Source organism: Ochotona curzoniae, unplaced genomic scaffold (assembly GCF_017591425.1).
Source record: "Ochotona curzoniae isolate NIBS_2020 unplaced genomic scaffold, NIBS_Ocur_1.0 scaffold_4506, whole genome shotgun sequence".
Lineage (NCBI taxonomy): Eukaryota > Metazoa > Chordata > Mammalia > Lagomorpha > Ochotonidae > Ochotona > Ochotona curzoniae.
In genome coordinates, this window is record NW_024467119.1 from 15,252,169 (window position 1) to 15,270,699 (window position 18,531).

At 37.1% G+C, this 18,531-nt stretch overlaps 1 protein-coding gene across 2 annotated transcripts; it reads left to right on the top strand.

The window, feature by feature from the left end:
• The first annotated feature begins 1,453 nt into the window (after window positions 1-1,453).
• Window positions 1,454-13,479, top strand: LOC121147034 (UDP-glucuronosyltransferase 2B16-like). Of its 2 annotated transcripts, XM_040966711.1 has the most exons (7): window positions 1,454-1,466; window positions 2,161-2,865; window positions 4,252-4,400; window positions 5,392-5,523; window positions 9,170-9,257; window positions 10,530-10,749; window positions 13,200-13,479. In XM_040966711.1, the coding sequence occupies exons 1-7, from the start codon at window positions 1,454-1,456 to the stop codon at window positions 13,477-13,479; spliced, it is 1,587 nt and encodes a 528-aa protein (XP_040822645.1). The 2 variants fall into 2 exon arrangements, with proteins under 2 accessions (XP_040822645.1, XP_040822646.1); XM_040966712.1 differs by lacking the exon at window positions 1,454-1,466 and having other exon boundaries at window positions 2,136-2,865.
• The last annotated feature ends 5,052 nt before the right edge of the window (window positions 13,480-18,531 follow it).

Sequence of the window (18,531 nt, forward strand, 5' to 3'; positions counted from 1 at the left end):
GCATGATTTGATTTGGCAGATTGAGATAAAGTGGGTGCAGTGATTCAGAAAGTGCAAAAGGAAAGGGAGAGATTGCCTTCTGGAACATTCTGTGGGCTCGGGTTAAGCAAGTTTTGGAGACCTTGCACTGTAGGAGTCAGGTGAAGGGGAAAATTGCTGCCTCTTCTGCCTGTGACTCTCATTATTGCAGTTGTTGCTTCAGTTCCTGTATCTTGGTTTTGTGAGATCCGATTTCAGAGTGTTCTCAGGAAATATGCCAAGGAGAGAACGTTAGAGTCATGAGAGAGCAAAAAAGAAAGATTTTTTTTTCTTTTCTTTTCTTTTTTTTTTTTTTTTATTCATGCAGTCTCATTAGTGGGGAGAAAGTCTGGGACTGCTCCCTGGTGGGAAATGGCCAGTGCCACATCCACATGGAGCAGGTGACTCTGTGAGGGAAATGACCATTCAGGCATACAGCACTGGGCTTTTTAAAAGCTTAGATATGGGGGGGATGGAAGAAGGTAGCAGCTCCTCACTCAGCTCATGCCAGTCCCTGTAGTAAGGGACCTGTAGCTCAGGGAACTCATGGAGTGCTGAGACAAGGCCTGAGTGGTTCCTCTAGGGCTTTCCAAACTTGCCTGAGGAGATAGGGCCTGGATGATCCCTCAGGGACTAACTCTCACTTAGCCTCAGGCCAGCCCCTAACACATGGATGCAGAGGACAAATTAGCCCTCCAGTGACTGAGATCTGACTCACAAAATGCGAATCAAATTCTTCACATAGATTTGATGGGAAATTGCTTAAAATTCTGTGGGAAGGTGTTGCACAGGATGGTGAAAATGCAGCTTTCAGAATCCCCCTTATAGAGAAAACCTCAGAGGCCTGCCTCATACATGTTGCCTGGACATTACCTGCCTTGAGCGTGCCTAGATAGAAAAGATTACATACTATGGTAAAGTGAATGTTATGATCAAAATCACACTTCAGATACAAAAAAAAAAAAAAAGAAAGAAACAATCCAGTCAATTTGGCTTTGTAAATACCGGTATTACAGGAATCTCATCATTCTATGGGGGTTGGGAGATTATTGCAACAGAATTGATCACTGAGAAAGCAATGATCACTTCTGTTTCAGAACTGCCCTTCTGTGCCAGGACTTGGCCTGCTCCCTATTTTACGTACCTTTTTTAGATGGGTTGTCAGATTTCAAAGTAGCAGCTTACATTTGCTTTAACCAAAATTTCCCTTTATAGGGTCATGGATTTTTACAGTGTGTGGATATTTTTTCTGCTCCCTCACAGCTAGGTAGGGACAAAACGTTAGGGACAAAATTAACAGATGCCTTCTACTCATAGTTTCTTGTTGAACATTATGATACCCACCATACCCCATTATGCAGAGAAAGAACATCAAACTTCTGGTCTTTCTTCAAATACAGTTACCTTACGTGCTACCGAGGCTGCATAAAAGGATATGCTCAAAAATAGCAAAAAAAAAAAAAAAATGCACTTATTCCAAGACATAGAGATGTTTGTATACAGTCCCTTCCACAACCTATTTATTTACAGGAAATACACATAACAGGAAGATTTATGGGAACAGAAAGCAAACTAGGACTTAGCTATGACTGGAGGAATAAAAAATCAGAGCATGTTGAGAGAACAAATGGTAAAGGGTATTGGAAATCTCTTTGAGGATTGAAACGCTTACAAACAATAGTGTTGTTGGTTGCACATTTATATGAATATATTGTGAAATACTGAATTGTAGTAGTCATTTGGGAATTCCATGCAACATGAATTGAACTTCATCTGAGTTTTCATACAAAAAAAAAATCTTTCTAACTACAGTATTCACATAATTGACTGTAATTATCTTTAGGTCTGTGTCAGGGAAATTGTAGATCAAAGTCACCTCTCACATAGTAACTGCTGTTGGCACCTTTCTAATATCTCTTATGTAATATAGCTAACTTGCAAATTTTCTAGCTGTTTCTGCATGACTTTCAGATTTACAAGCTGTGATTATTTCTACAAGATATTTACTTTGAGTAATGCAGGTTATATTTTAACTTCTTCATAGCTAGCTCCTTAGATATGAGCGTTAGCTGCGACTGAGCGGAACAGCAGCTGGGGAGGAAACATTGTGTCTGACCAGCATGTCTGTGAAGAGTGCTTCAGTTCTGCTGCTGCTGCTACAACTGAATTGCTGTATCCTTTCTGTTATTTGTGGGAAGGTGCTGGTCTGGCCCATGGAGTACAGTCATTGGCTCAATCTAAAGACAATCCTGGAAGAACTTATTCAGCGAGGTCATGAAATAACTGTACTGACATCTTCACCATCTATTTTTTTTGATCCCAGTAAAGAACCGGGAATGAAATTTGCGAATTTTCCTACCTCTTTTACTAAAGAAGAAATAGATTATTTTTTCAAGTATTGGATCAATATATTGCTAAATGATATGTCAAGATATAAATATTGGGATTATTTTCCACGATGGCAAAAATTCTTTTTAAAACATTCTGCTATTTTCGACAAACTCTGCAAAGAGTTAGTTTTGAACAAGGAAGTCATGAAAAACCTGCTAGAATCGAAGTTCGACGTTATTGTTGCAGATGCTGTTGTCCCCTGCGGCGAGCTGCTGGCTGAGCTACTGGAAATCCCCCTTGTGTACAGTCTCCGCTTCACTCCTGGCTACAAATATGAGAAGTATTGTGCGGGACTTCATTTTCCACCTTCCTACGTACCTGTTATAATGTCAACACTAAGTGGAAATATGACATTCATGGAGAGGGTGAAAAATATGCTGTGGATGCTTTATTTTGATTTTTGGTTCCAAACATTTAATGACAGGGCCTTGGATAAGTTTTACAGTGAAGTCCTGGGTAAGTTATGCTTTTTGTTTCTGGTGTGCATTCCTAATATTTCTATAAAATTTTCTATGAGTGGAAAATTGGAGACATTTTTCATAAGTAAATTAATAATTTGAACTACAAAGACTTCTGTCCATCTCACAAGTGTTTAGGAATGACTTAGATTCCAAGCTGAGTTATCATTGCTACTATAAGGCATTCCTGGTGGTCATTTAATTAGAGACAGGATTTCTATACACAATTGCATGTCCATCATAGCGTACTTTTTCCATATTAGGAAATGTTAATTGATAGTTACCTAATGGTGGTGAATGAATGCATCTTAATTGACCTGTTACAGATATATGTAGTATAGTCTATGTGACCTTGAGGATATAATTTTTCTTACATTTAAAAAATACAAAATAAATATCTGTATTACCTAAAAGATTCCTTCAATGTTGGGAAATAAGAGTTTCATGTAAGACCTTAAAAATTGTAAATTGAGGTTTGGAATTTTGCCATATTCCTTAATTAAATCTTCATAAATGACACTGCCCTTGATATTAACCAAATGGCTGAGAAGCGGTGATTTTAACTATAATTGAAACAAGCATTGTATGATAAATAAAAAAAGAATTAACAATTAAGTGGAAATGTGTCTAAACATGGAAATGTATCTAAATATATGTAAAATTAGCAGTAAAATGAAAATAAAATGAAATGTAAATTCTATTTGACAAAAATATCTTCATAGTTTATGTAAGATTTAAAATCTTTTGAAATACATAGACATGTAATTAATACCTATTTTAAAATTATGTTCCTGTCCTTCTTCAAAAATGAAAATAAGATGAGCATAACTATCCCTGTAATTCAAAAATTCCATTGGCATTTGCAAGCATTTCTATACAAATATCATGTAAATAAGCATTCATAAGCACCATAACTAAAGCAGAAACAGTATTAGATAAAATGAATTCAACTCACTAAGAACAAACAGTAAACAACTCACTGAAGAAAATCAAGAATCAGGAATCATGTTGGTATTTGAAGATGAATAATTGTGGTTATGATCTTGATAGTATTTCTTGATTCTAAGGCTAAACTGTCATTTTTGGGGTCTACTGGTTTTACAAGTTTGTAGAGAAAATTAATTTATTAAATAGAATTGTATTTTAGCAGCAAGCATTGTGACTATGTTCTGATGACATTCCTTTATATATAGCATATATGTGAAAAGCTAATAAATTGTGCATGTAATTTTTATTATGCATAAATCTTTGTTACATAAAAGCATAGATATTTTGTGCACCATTGGCCACTTATTTTTAACACCTCTCAGAAAATTAAGTGCTGCATTCCACATAGTTCTCTCATTACCCTGACTTTTTCTTATTTTTTTTCCCTTCCATTCAGGAAGACCTGTCACATTTGCTGAGTTGATGGGCAAAGCTGATATGTGGCTCATTCAAAGCTACTGGGATTTGGAGTTTCCCCGCCCACTTTTACCAAATGTTAAATTTGTTGGAGGGCTCCACTGTAAACCTGCCAAACCTCTTCCTAAGGTAAATGTGCCATTGCTTGTTTTCTTTTGTTTGCTTGATTAGGTGGAAATTACTCAGCATTAGTCATTTAGAACATCTGACTCACAATAGAAGATATTGGAAATGTGATACAACACCTGATCAGCCAGAAATTGAAATGAAACATATTTACTAAATAGATTTATTTCTATAAATTATCTTAAATTCTCATATGCAAACACATGTATCCAGATTTGTGAGTTGTATTATAATGATCATTATTAATAATATCTGTTTTTATTAGAATTAATCCAGACTATGAAGTCTGATATATTCTCTGTAGAATATAATTTTACTTCCCAAGCAACTTGACTTTCTTATTTATTAGATACTTGGGACAACTTTTGTCCTTTTTAAAAAAAGAACTAAGAAATTTGAGATTGCATCAATAGTTGAAAATTGTCATAACCTTGGTTAAGAAGCTACTATTGTGACACAATATACAGAAAAGTAATTAAGATGTGAAGAGTTTGTGTGTATAGCAGTAATTTATGAAAATTACTATTGAGCATACCCAAAACTAAGTATCAAGGAATGCTCAAATTGATTTTGGCTATATCACATTTCCACAAGTCTCTTAATAAATAATACTTAATAACATTAAATGAGTCACAATAGGAAATATAATTACAAATATTTGAGCAAACAAAATAAATATATGACTTTTTAAAGAATGCAAAAAGAATATAAGATATAGTTCACTACATATAACATACCTGGGCATAACATGTTAGTTTGGGAAGAAAACATTTGGGGAACTCATAGCACAACATTATAATAGAACATAACAAGATCACCTGTACACTTAGAAAGGGGTAAGGTGGAAAATCCTGTAAGCAACACATTGTATCATAGCCAGAATTCTACTCATTTCAGATAGCGTGTGACTCTCACCTTGGTGGATTGCTCTAGTCCTTACTAGCACTTGATGTGCTGCTATCATTCTGTGATGGAGTGAATTCTTTCTTTTCAGGAAATGGAAGACTTTGTGCAGAGCTCTGGAGAACATGGAGTGGTGGTGTTTTCTCTGGGCTCAATGGTCACTGACATGACAGAAGAAAGGACCAATGTGATGGCTGCAGCCCTAGCCCAGCTTCCACAAAAAGTAAGAATAAGCAACCTAATGGTGCAAAGATATTGAATGAGCATGTAAGGTCTGCAAAGGGACAGATTAGGGAATTATTAAGCAGTATATCATCATATCAATACTAGAGAAGATTATTGTGTGGAATCCAAACTGCTATGAATACTAGCCTTTATTTCTTATGTAATTTAAGGTAACTCTGTTAGCTGGGGACCAATATCACAGATGGTGTTTGTAATGGTAAGTAACTTTACCATAGTCTTATAATATATATTAATTATTATAATAGTAAAACATTACCATAATATTAAAACAAAATGTATTATGGATTCTATGTAAAGCTTTGTTATCATCATGTTACCAGGCAAAGACGCAGAAATCATTATATTCTGCAATGTCATTTGGTTCCTTGTGACACCAGTATGTGCATTAAAGATATTATCAGAGAAGCTAACTGAATTTATAACAACAATAGTACAATAACACTAAAGATTCTGAAAAGAAATCTGAGTTGCAACCTAAAAATAAGATTCCTCTTTATTCTTAACTATTTGCTTATTTATTTTTAAGATTTTTTTTTTTCAATTGGAAAGGCAGACTTACAGAAGGAGAGATGAAGAGAGATCTTCTGTCCGCCGGTTCGTTCAATGGCGGGAGATGAGCCAATCCGAACCCATATCAGATCCCAATGCATGCAAGGCAAGGATGTTAGCCACCAGGTTATCGTGACGGGTCCTTATTATTATTATTATTATTGGTGAAGGTTATTTACTGGGTATAGAAATCACAGATGCACATGTGGGCCATATTCATGGATGGAGATACAAATGAATGGAAAGGTGGGGCAGCAACATTTCTACTTTCATCTTGTATCTACAGGAAGACAGAGTGCACCCTCCCCATGCCCAGGTATCTTATAGGCCTGGAAAAGAAGTTTATATATAATACCATGGCCAAGTCCTGAATGAGATGAGGCACAGTGCTTCTTGAGGAAGGAGTGATTTGATTGCTAGGTATGAAGACAGTATTACACATGGTAGATGAGATATGGCTTCTAATTTGTGACTCTAAGCTAGTTACCTTCCAGTCCCATTTCAAGCCCCCTTCAGAAATTTTCAACTCTTATAATTAAGGTGTGCTGCAGGCTATGTATTTGTTATCCTCTTCAGGTATTTCCCTCAGATAAGGAGTGTAGATCATGCATGTCCTAGGCTAGAATTTGTTCTTATCTGATCTGGTGGGTCCATCTCATCAGCCTGAGAAATTCCAGTTGGGTAATGGCTGTGTACTCAGCCTCATCACTAACATTCTAAGAAGTCTTCTACAACAGTGTGAACAATCAGCATCCACCAAAATGGAAAGAAATGTCTATTAAAGTGATTCCTAGGAAAGGAAAACTATATGCTATTGTTTTCCAAATAGTGGTTGATAAACTGTCCCTGTGCATATTACAATGAATCCAAATTGAGCACAGGTTATTAGTGTTCCCTATGATGATCATACAGCCATCAGAGTAGAGGTAAGCAATAAGCAAATCCATCTATATTCACACAAGCCTCACCCCATTCCTCATGTCAGCATTAGGGCTTCTAGCTGAGGCTCATTCACCCCACCTGTATCTGCTAAAATTGTATTAGAAGAATTCACCAAGGAGGTCTCCCACCATGGCAATTTCCAGAGAGGGTCAAGAAAAGAGTTAGGAAAGATAGCATTTGCCATATGCTACATTAGCCTTGAGATGATGGAAACAAAAGAACAACTTCTGTTTACATCTTTCAAAGAGCCATGGGAGGTCCTTGACTGAGTCACAGGAAATGGCTGATTCATTTCTCACATGCACTTGGGCATGATGTTCCCCTCTGCAAAACTGGACGCTCACAGTGTCTAAAGCAGGAACACAAAAGAGAAAGGGTGGAAATGGGTCCTTCCCACTAGTGGAATCAGTGCATTTCAATCTGTGGCCCACAAGGTTGCCCAAGCACATTGAATTAACATCCATACTGAGGAAGGACTATTAGAGGGAGTTGTGGAAGCAGACCCAATAGGGAAGAATGTTCACATACAATGTATGTGATAGTACATCCTATTTTCCTAATATGTGTAAGATAATGCTGATTTTTGGCTTTATGAACCACTTTTACTTTTCTATCTTATATAGAGGTTTGGCAATCACCTATATACAGTTTGTGTCGAGGCCTGAAATTAGTTTAGCATTACAGAGCAAATAAAACTTAGATGTTTGTAGATTATAGTCCAATATGTGATAAAAGCTTGAATGTGCCAAAATCAGAACTTTGTTTTGATACTCAGGATAGAAATCTGAAAACAGTCAAAATTGGTTAATCTTTGCTCTCTGCTTTGAAGTTTATCATGCAATAGTTAACAGTTAAGCAACATTTGGCAGCAGCAGAAGTTTTGATTTTCCAGCCACATGTTATTAGGATCAGTCCATTTCCAACATACAGACCATATCCAATCCAAACAATAGCAATAATTTGGGCCCAGCACAGTAGTGTAATGGTTAAGGTCCTCACCTTGAACGCGCCAGGATCCCATATGGGTGCTGGTTCTAATCCCGGCAGCTCCACTTCCCATCCAGCTCCCTGCTTGTGGCCTGGGAAAGCAGTCAAGAATGGCCCAAAGCCTTGGGACCCTGCACCCGTGTGGGAGACCCGGAAAGAAGTTCTTGGCTCCTGGCTTCGGATCAGCACAGCATTGATTGTTGCAACCACTTGGGGAGTGAATTATCAGATGGAAGATCTTCCTTTCTGTCTCCCCTCCTCTCTGTACATCTGCCTTTCCAATAAAAATAAATAAATCTTAAAAAAACAATATCAATAATTAACTGGACTCACTGCAATAATGTGTGAGTAAATCTTGTGTTTGGGATACTCTCATTCCTTATCAGAAGCCTGTGATGGAGTCCCAACCCTACTCTGATCCAGGTTTCTGCTAATACTTATCAATGCAGAATGACTTTGATACTTAGTTCCTTGCTTCTACACACACAGAAGCCTAACAAAATGTATTCATTTCAGGCTGGCCCGCAACCCATTCACCCTTTCAAGCAAACAGTAAAATATGTGAATGAATACATTTCATAACTGTCACTATTTTTTTTCTAGAAACACTCTCAATGATTTATAATCTAAACCAGATTAAGAGTAGATCCGAAGCGGAATTGATGTACCCTTAGTGTACCTTACTGCATGAATTTGCTTTTCTCTGAATTATGAAATGTTTAATTTTAACAAAATATGGAAAGTGAATAAAGGTATGTCTTCATTTCTGTTTTCAAAAATAAAAAGACATTAAATTTGGAAGGTGAGGTCTAAGCATTAATAGAGTTAAAATGTGAATCACTGGTAATTAATATAATTGAGCTAGAATTATGACAGCCTCAACATTTCTTAAGTACTTCAGTTTGTCACTCCTCATCTCAGTTGACTAAGGCACTAAATAGGAAGCATAATTATTATAATTCACACCTGAATATTAAAGCACTATAGGGTTCACTTTAGTCATTTACTAGTCCTCAGTACTTAACCCCTCTTCCTTACCTTTCCTACAAAGGCACTTATGTAGCTGATCTCTCCACCTGTTTAGAAAACCCAAAGTTTCGTTTTGAAATTTAACTCACAATACCAATATTTTCTTCCCCTAACAGGTTCTTTGGAGATTTGAAGGCAAGAAACCAGCGTCCTTAGGACCCAACACTCGTATCTATAAGTGGCTCCCCCAGAATGACCTTCTAGGTATGAATCTGGAGCACAAGTGCTGGGAATCATGAGTAAGAGCCAATCAGAATGACAGCAGATCAACAGAAAATTGCTTGGCTGTTTATTATTGGAAGGCCCAAACGTGAAGTCAAATGCCTTTCTGCTTACTTTCCAGTCACTAGGGAATACTTGGAGGTATACAATGAGTAGTTAACATTTGGTATTTATTAAACACAAATTCTGCATGCTCAGTCGCCTTATTTCAGGTGTACATAACTCTCACAGGATTTCTTTATGAAGTCCTGTGAGAGTGCTTTGTACACAGAACATTAGGTCATTACTGGGACACGTTTCATGCCCTGTAGGAATACCTGCATGGCAGTGCTGCTTCTACATGTGATAACAATAATATGTTGATGCACGCTATGGGAGATACTAGAGTTTTAGGTTCCTATACCTATACTTAATTAAGTTTCTGGCTTCTGGCTGCTCTACCCCAGCAATTGCGTGTATGAGTTGGGTTCACTGTCTCATCTGTGTGTGTGTATGTGTGTGTGTGTGTGATAAATATATATAACAATAACAATTTCCTGGTTTGTCTATCTCCTATTATATTCCTTATCTATACTATTTCCCCCAAAATAGTTTCCAAATGTTACTAAAAATAATACTCATCTGCTATTATGAAGTACTTTGACTTTTCTGTAGGAAAGACTCATAATCTCTTCTTTCAACATTGTAATTTATTATATTTATATAAAGTGAACAGATTTCATGTCCTTCACAAGGTGTATCGGGGCATAGTGATAATCCCCACCCTATCCTCAAGGTTCATGAAGTGATAGCATACTTCCAGATAAAGTGTGGACTCTCATTTCTCCGCTTCCAGCCCTGAGACTCTGCCACTCCCTAGTGTGGAGTGTATCCAACACCACAGTATTAGGAAGTGTACTATTTCTCTGAGAAAATGTTGCATCATTTACTTGACCTTGTATTTCTTGGGAGGAGTTGGGCACAGTAATGCAATGTCTTTTACTTAGAATGTGCACTTGCTTCAGTCTGTCAGTGTTCATCTGTATTCATCTGTTGTTTCAAGTCACTCACAACTCCTATAGGCACTTTACTCACTACACTGATGGGTTTAGATAATTCTTCATCTGAAACTGAAAACAATTTACAGACAGCTTCATGTATGAAGCTTCATGTAGTCTAGAGTTCACCTCCACTTTTAGTGCTACAGGTTGTACGTTGCTCATTTCATTTTTAAAACTTATCATTCACAATTTTACTTAAAATTCCTAATTCTAGGTCATCCAAAAACCAAGGCCTTTGTGACTCATGGTGGAGCCAATGGCATTTATGAGGCAATCTACCATGGCATCCCCATGGTGACTTTTCCCTTGTTCTCTGAGCAATATGATAACACTGCCTACATGAAGGCCAAAGGAGCTGCTGTTAGATTGGATTGGAAAACAATGTCAAGTTCAGATTTACTCGATGCCATGAAGACAGTCATTAATGATCCTTCGTGAGTATTAATCCAAAATAATTGCTGTTTCAGGTTTAACTGAGTCTGAAAATAATACAATTATACATCTTTCACTATAGCTGGAAGATAATAATTAATAATTCAAGGTAGAAATGGCCAATATATTTGGTGATTTGTTGAAATATTTTCAACAGCTTCAAGTTAATGCAGAAAGTTTGAAAGAGCCACTGTGTGGAATTAGGAGAATCATTAAAGCAGGTAACAGGATTACAGGGAAGTCTTAGGAACAGTGCTGAGGCAGGGAGCCATGACTGCTAAAACAACACAAACAATGCTCATCGCAATTACGGCTTGTTTTCCCCTTGGGTTTTCATCATACAATATTTTAAATAGATTTCATTATATTGATTTTTAGATATAAAGCATGTATGATAAACACATAGTAAAATAGGGGGCAGATAGGAACAATTTATTCTTTTTCATCTCACATTGTACTCATATATATAAGCTTCATTATATTTTTTGAAGATTTTTTTATTGAAAATGTTTCTAGAGTTGGAGTGATAGAGATCTTTCATCTGCTCCTTCACACCCCAGAGCTGACCCCAGGCCAGAGCTGACCTGACCCATACCTGACCCATACCCAGCAGCCAAGAGCCTCTTCTGCGTCTCCCACGTGGCTTTAAGTCATTCCCCACTCCTTTCCCAAGTTAAAAAAAAAGGGATGGAAAGGGAGCAACATGTATGGGAACCAGCACCCAGATGGGATGTCAGGTCTTACAGATGAAGAATGAGCCTGGTAAGCCACAGCATTGGCCGCATTCCTCATTAGATTTAATTCATCATTCTTCTATTGGAACATTTCTTTTTACATGGAAGATGGTAAACATCCAGTGCTTTAAAATTTTCTCAGTGAAAACTAATTTGAAAATACTGATTTTTTGTTTTAAATACCAACATAGTGATTTTTACATGTGAGATTTTTATATTTTTGGATTAATTGTAAAACAAAGATATAATTTGAACAATAAAGTCATGTTAGAATAGTTTGGCTCTATAATAAACTTCTTCATAGCCAGAAATATTTTGTCTACAAGATATTCCATTATGCAAGCCAATTTAATTATGCTGTTATCATTATATTCTTGATATAAAAATGTCTTATAAATACTTTCTTTTTCTGTAATGACTTAAAATGGATATGCAGCATTTTGTTTCTTGGTGAGAATAATACAGGAGACTGTTAGGTTTTAGAAGTAGTTGGACTTGAAATTTATGACATCAGTTGGTCCACCAAATATGCATCATGAAAACAACCTTACTTTTGTTTTTCTAACAGGGATATATTTAATTCATTAATTTTATAAGAAAGCATATCTTTGTAGTGTAAATGTTTTTAAACATTTCAGAATTTGTAATAAATGTGATACTGAAGAATGAGAGGATTTCATAACTTATTGAAGTAGTTACATGTGATGTGAGTTGTTTCTGGCCATGTGGTTATGTATTCTGTGATTGTCTTCTCCTAATGTTTCTCCAGCGCATTAATGAAATCAGTGATAGTACACTTCGTTGAAAACTTTTCCCCCGCATTTTTTAAGTAATAACAATGAAAGCTTTCTCCACGGTAATTGCTACAGTTCCCACACATTACACTTTGTGATTTAGACTGGGCAAACACATCCGTGCATTCACCATTCTCCCTGGTCCATTCATCTTTCATCCCCATAAACATGCTCAAGAGGCTACAGTCACAGGGGTGTCGGGAAGAACACTAACGCTACTGCGCAACTTTTAATGCTACACTCATAAAAATGATTCAAGCTGTTCTAAAGATCAGTGTTTTTTATTTACAACAATCAAGTGAAAAAGCACTCTCACTGTCTATTCCACTTCACCAGGAAAACCTGGGGTCATGAAATTTATAAAAGGAAAAGGTAAGTCAGTGTAAGGCTGCAAAGAAAGGCAAATCACTTTCATGCCTTCATAATTCTATTAGCTAACACACAGCTTAAATATTAAACTCAATGACAGTTTTCTGGTGCCAATTCTTTGTCAACATTATATATATAATATATGATATATATCATATATATATCATATCATACCTTGCCTGTTATATCTAAATGTTGATACTAATTTGAACCTTGTACCCTAGGCCTATAAACCATTATTTAAGGGCTAATTAAACACCACACCTCACATAATTTTTTAATTGTTGCCAGTTTTTTTGGCCTTTGAGACTTAAGCTATTTCAGTATCTAGGTCTGAAAATTAGAAGTGTGTGATCTCCACCAGCTTCTCTCTTCCCATTTTGTAACCAGATGTATCCAAATCACTTCAATCTGTAAATTTGGCCTCTGTAGGGTATATTTAAATGTATACACATCTCTCCTAAGTGACTCTCATCTTTGCCATCTGTGTAAAAATATTACATACCTACTTCTCTAGGTCATCCTATAAATTTATATCTATTTATTTTACTTCAGCTACAAGGAGAATGTGATGACATTATCACGGATTCACCATGATCAGCCCATGAAGCCCTTGGACCGAGCAGCCTTCTGGATTGAGTATGTCATGCGCCACAAAGGAGCCAAACACCTGCGGGTTGCAGCCCATGACCTCACCTGGTACCAGTACCACTCTCTGGATGTGATTGGGTTCCTGCTGGCCTGTGTGGCAATCATTACTTACCTTGTCACAAAATTTTGCCTGTTTGCTTGTCAAAAGCTTGTTAAGGCAGAAAAGAAGAAAAAGAGGGATTAGAGCCTTCTCATCCAAGGCAATAATGACTGTGGCATCTTTCACTTTTGTTCAAGCAGGATGGAGCAAGGCGTAGTATATTTTTCCTGCAGATTTAAAGGGATATGTATGTACTTTCTTGGTTTATATTAACGTATTTCATTTGACCTATTCTTAAGGATTCCACAGTTCTCATGTCAGAAATCTTCTAATAATTCTGTTTATTCGTATAACAACGCTAATTGTGGTTTTTTTTTTTTTAAAAAAAGAGATTCACTGGATATTTTCCTTAGCTTGACAAGAGTCCTGTTCTTCCCCTGTACTTTTCCAGAAAACTTATTCAGTTAAATACAATGTACTGAAGTAGCAAATATGTTTCTTATCAAAGAGAGTTAGAGTTTCATACTAGTTATAGGTGGCAAGACATAGTCTATGCAAACCCCTCTAGAATGGAAGAGTGACTCCAGAATACACTGATCTAAATATCAACCATAATAAAAAGTGACTGTGATTTTGAGAAGAATGAAAAATGATCATAGAGCAGTAATGAAGGGTCATTCATAATGGAATACTGAAATTTGTGTTGATGGGAAATTTCAAGAGATCAAGTGAGACATTGTTGAAAGTGATTTGGAAAGGTGAGCTAAACAATACGTATTTTGCGGTTTAGAAGGTTGGACTTTTCTTGAGCATATTAAGCATAACTGTGACATTTATTTTTCTTAGAATGTCTCTCATTTCAGTCTGCATCTGAATTCTGGGCAACCTCACTGAAAGGACTGGAATTACAGGTGCTTTAGTTATATGTTAAAATGCCACAAATAATACATCTCGAGTCACCAGTAGAGATTACAAGTGTTGTAAAATTATTAAATATTGACAAATCACAGTAACTGATTTAGAAGGCTTACAATTCAGAAAATTTCAATAGAATATATCCTAACTCAGAGACATATTAAGTATAATACAGGTATCATGAATAAGCATGATTCAGATCACACAGACAATGTAACAGGTTTTCAAAACATTTAATATGATCAATGACAATAAATGTCTTAAGAAAATCATGAAAAATAGTACTATAAATAATTTAAACCACATAAAACATGAAAACATTTTTGTATAGTTTAACAATGAAGTACATGGATCAAAAAATTAGCATTCTCATAAATGAAAATTCTATGTATTCTTTCTGATCTTTTTGTGGTTACAGAAATAAAATGTTTATATCCAAAGAGGACTATAAATTTTACTTTTCTTCTGAAACTTTATACAATCCATCAAGGTGACATGGAGATTATTCAACATTGACATTATCATCAACCATTTTTCTCTAATGCCTAAATACCTGCTATCATTTTTTGATGGAAAGAAAATATACCCTGTGTGGCTGGTGCTGTGGCCTAGTGAGTTAAGCTGTTTCTTGCAGCATCGGTATCTTACATAGTTCCTGGCCTGAGTCCTAGCTGCTTCGCTTCCGATACAGCTCTCTGCTAATGCACCGGGGAAAGCAACAGATGATTGTCCAAGTCCTTAGGCCTCTTCCACTATGAGGGAGACTCAGAAATTCTTACATCCTGACCCCTGCCTGGTCCATTGCAACCATTTGGGGAGTGAACCAAGATGGAAAATATTCTGTCATTCCTTCTCTATCTGTAGCTCTGCTGTGAAGAAGAAGAAGAAGAAGAAGAAGAAGAAGAAGAAGAAAAGAAGAAGAAGAAGAAGAAGGAGGAGGAGGAGGACAAGGAAACAGGGTATACCCTGTTTTATAAACTTTCAAGTGCTTGGAGGGACAATCTTTTTCCTGTGCATGGTCATTGCCAGTACTTCTACAGGACAATTTCTTAGATGCAGACATCCACAGTGCAATGACACGTGTGTTGTTGCTTTTAATCTAGAAAATATTTTTAAGATTTATTTTTATTATTTTTTCATTGGAAAGGCGGATATACAGAAAGGAGAGGCAGAGAGGAAGATCTTCCATCCGATGATTCACTCCCCAAGTGAGCTCAACGGGTCGATACTATGCCGAGCTGAAGCCAGGAGACTCTTCCGGGTCTCCCACGCGGGTGCAGGTTCCCAAAGCTTTGGGCCGTCCTCGACTGCTCCAATGAAGACAAAGAAGGAATCCTGAGACAAGTACGAAGTAGAGAAAAGATCACATACAGGGGAAAGCCCATCAGAATCACTGCTGACTTCTCCGAAGAGACCCTACAAGCAAGGAGAGAATGGACAAAGATCTTCCAAGTCCTGAAACAAAACAACTGTCAACCAAAAATAATCTACCCAGCAAAGATCTCATTTGTATATGAGAACGAAATCAGATACTTCAATAGCAAAGAAAAACTGAAGAATATGTCTACACAAAACCAGCCCTGCAAAGTCTCCTTAGAAATGCGCTAGTCCCGGACAAAAAGGAGGCAAATCACAAACAAAGTTGGCAAATAAGAAGGTCTCCAAACTAAAGGCCGCACAAACAAGACAATTACATAGACAACAACACACACACAACACAATCACATGGCAGGGCAAAATTGCAACCTCTCAATTTTAACTCAACACAAATGGTCTAAATTCACCAATCAAAAGACAGAGATTAATAGAATGGATCATCAAACAAGACCCAACCATCTGTTGCCTACAAGAAACGCATCTAACCAGAAAGGATGCAAAGAAACTGAAAGTGAAGGGATGGAAAAAGATATTTCACGCCAATAGACGAGAAAAAAAAGCTGGGGTAGCTATCCTAATTTCAGACGGGATAGATTTCATTCTAACTAACATCAAAAGAGACAGGGAAGGCCATTTTATACTGGTGAAAGGAATGATCCATCAAGAAGCAATCACCATCATTAATGTTTATGCACTGAATCTTAATGCACCTACTTACGTAAAGCAATTACTTACAGACTTAAGGGAAGACATAGATACCCGCACAATTCTTGTAGGTGATCTCAACACACCTCTAACAACAATGGACCGGTCTACGAAACAAAAACTCAACAAAGAAACAACAGAGCTCACACAAACAATAGAACAACTGGACTTAGTAGACATATATAGAACTTTTTATCCTAAGGCCACAGACTATACATTCTTCTCAGCGGTGCATGGCACCTTCTCCAGAATCGACCACATGATAGGACATAAAGCGAATCTAAACAACTTCCAAAACATTAGTATCATACCATGTACCCTCTCAGACCACCATGGGATGAAACTGGAAATCAACAACTCAAAACTCCCCAGGAAGTATAGGCATTCTTGGAAATTGAACAATATGCTATTAAACGAACAATGGGTCAGAGAAGAAATTAAAGATGAGATCAAAAAATTTATGGAAACCAATGAAAACTCTGATACAACATTCCTTTTGCCTTTCTTATGGATATCCAGAAAAATAAAAATGATAACAACTGAGGGGAGCTCTTGTTGAGGTGGCAGAGTGTGAGGGGAATTACTGCAGTGTATGCACTTTCCCTCCCCTCCGGAGCCTGACCACAGTTAGGAAAGCAGTGTTAGGAGTCGGGCAATCTCTAAGCAGTTTCATCCTTACCCCAACCATACTCCAGGATCTCCAGGTACCTCCAGATGCTCCTGATGAAGGAAGTGTCTCATACTCACCTGAGGATCAAAGTAATAGGCTCATGAGAAGTCTTTGCCCCCATGAAATACACTCATGTCTTGAAAGAAGGTCCCTGGAAGCCATGTGATCACTTTAGTGTCGCACACAATGCTTGGAAAAAAGGTAAAAGGCCAATGGATGTATCTATCCTCTCAAAGCAAGTAGCCACATGCCAGCTTGGATATAAATATATAGACATAGATAGATATAGATATAGATATAGATATAGATATAGATATAGATATAGATATAGATATAGATATAGATATAGATATAGATATAGATACAGGCATGGAGAGAGAGAGAGAGAGGAACATGAGTTTGCAAACCCTCCAAGAGAAGCAGGCTGGATTCTTTCCTTTTCTCCTGGGGACCAACAGAATCTTGGGTGAGGCAAACATTAAGTAGCTTATGTTGCCATATCAGATTATAGTTCAAGAGTGGATATTCAAAGTCTGGCACGGTAGTCTAGTGGATAAAGTCTTCAAATTGCATGCACTAGGATCCCATATAGGCATTGGTTCATATCCCCACCACTCCACGTCCCATCCAGCTCCCTGCTTGTGGCCTAGGAAAGCAGCTGCAGATGTCCAATGCCTTAGGACCCTACATCCCCATGCAAGTCCCAAAAGAACCTCCTGGCTCCTGGCTCCTGGCTTTGGATTGATTCAGCTCTGGCCATTGTGACTACTTGGGGAGTAAAGCAGGAGATGGAATATATTTTCCTCTGTATCTCATTATCTCTGTAAATATGACTTTTCAGTAAGAAATAATATAAATCTTTAAAAAATAAAAGTGCTAGTTCAGCCAGATTGGAATAAAAACAACCAAAGCAAGGGATTTGAAACGTGTAGCAATTGTGCTACCTGAAAAGACTTACCTAATGGAAAAGCCAAAAGGTTCTTCATCATTTCTCAATTCAGTTCTTTACCATTTCTCAAATCACTGTTAGTTTAGAAATCTGACTCACCATATCACACAATTCTTTACATGTATTTTCAAAATGGACCACAATTTGAACCCAAAATGGACCACAATTTGAACCCAAAATGTATAAGAGGAGGCTGAACTTTTTCTTTAAACTTGCCCACAATATAAATCGGGAGACAAGGAAACATGGCCAGATAATGGGAGTGTAAATGACAATGAAATGTTACAGTTAGACCTATTTTGTCATGAACAGAGAAAATGGACAGAAGTGCCTTACATATATATAAGTCTTGTTAGTGCCAAGAGAAAATGATTATCTATGCAAAAGCTGCGAACAAGGTCTGGATATGCTCGCATTTTTATCTGCTGACAGCCCCCTGAGAAGAAGAGCAAAAAAGGGCTGTCATCACAGAAAAATATCATGAAAAAAGGAGTGATTCTTAGTCTTCTTCTTCCTGGTGCAGAGACCTCCCTTTCTTACTGAGTAACCTGAGTAATTGTCCACAATGAAGCATTAAAGC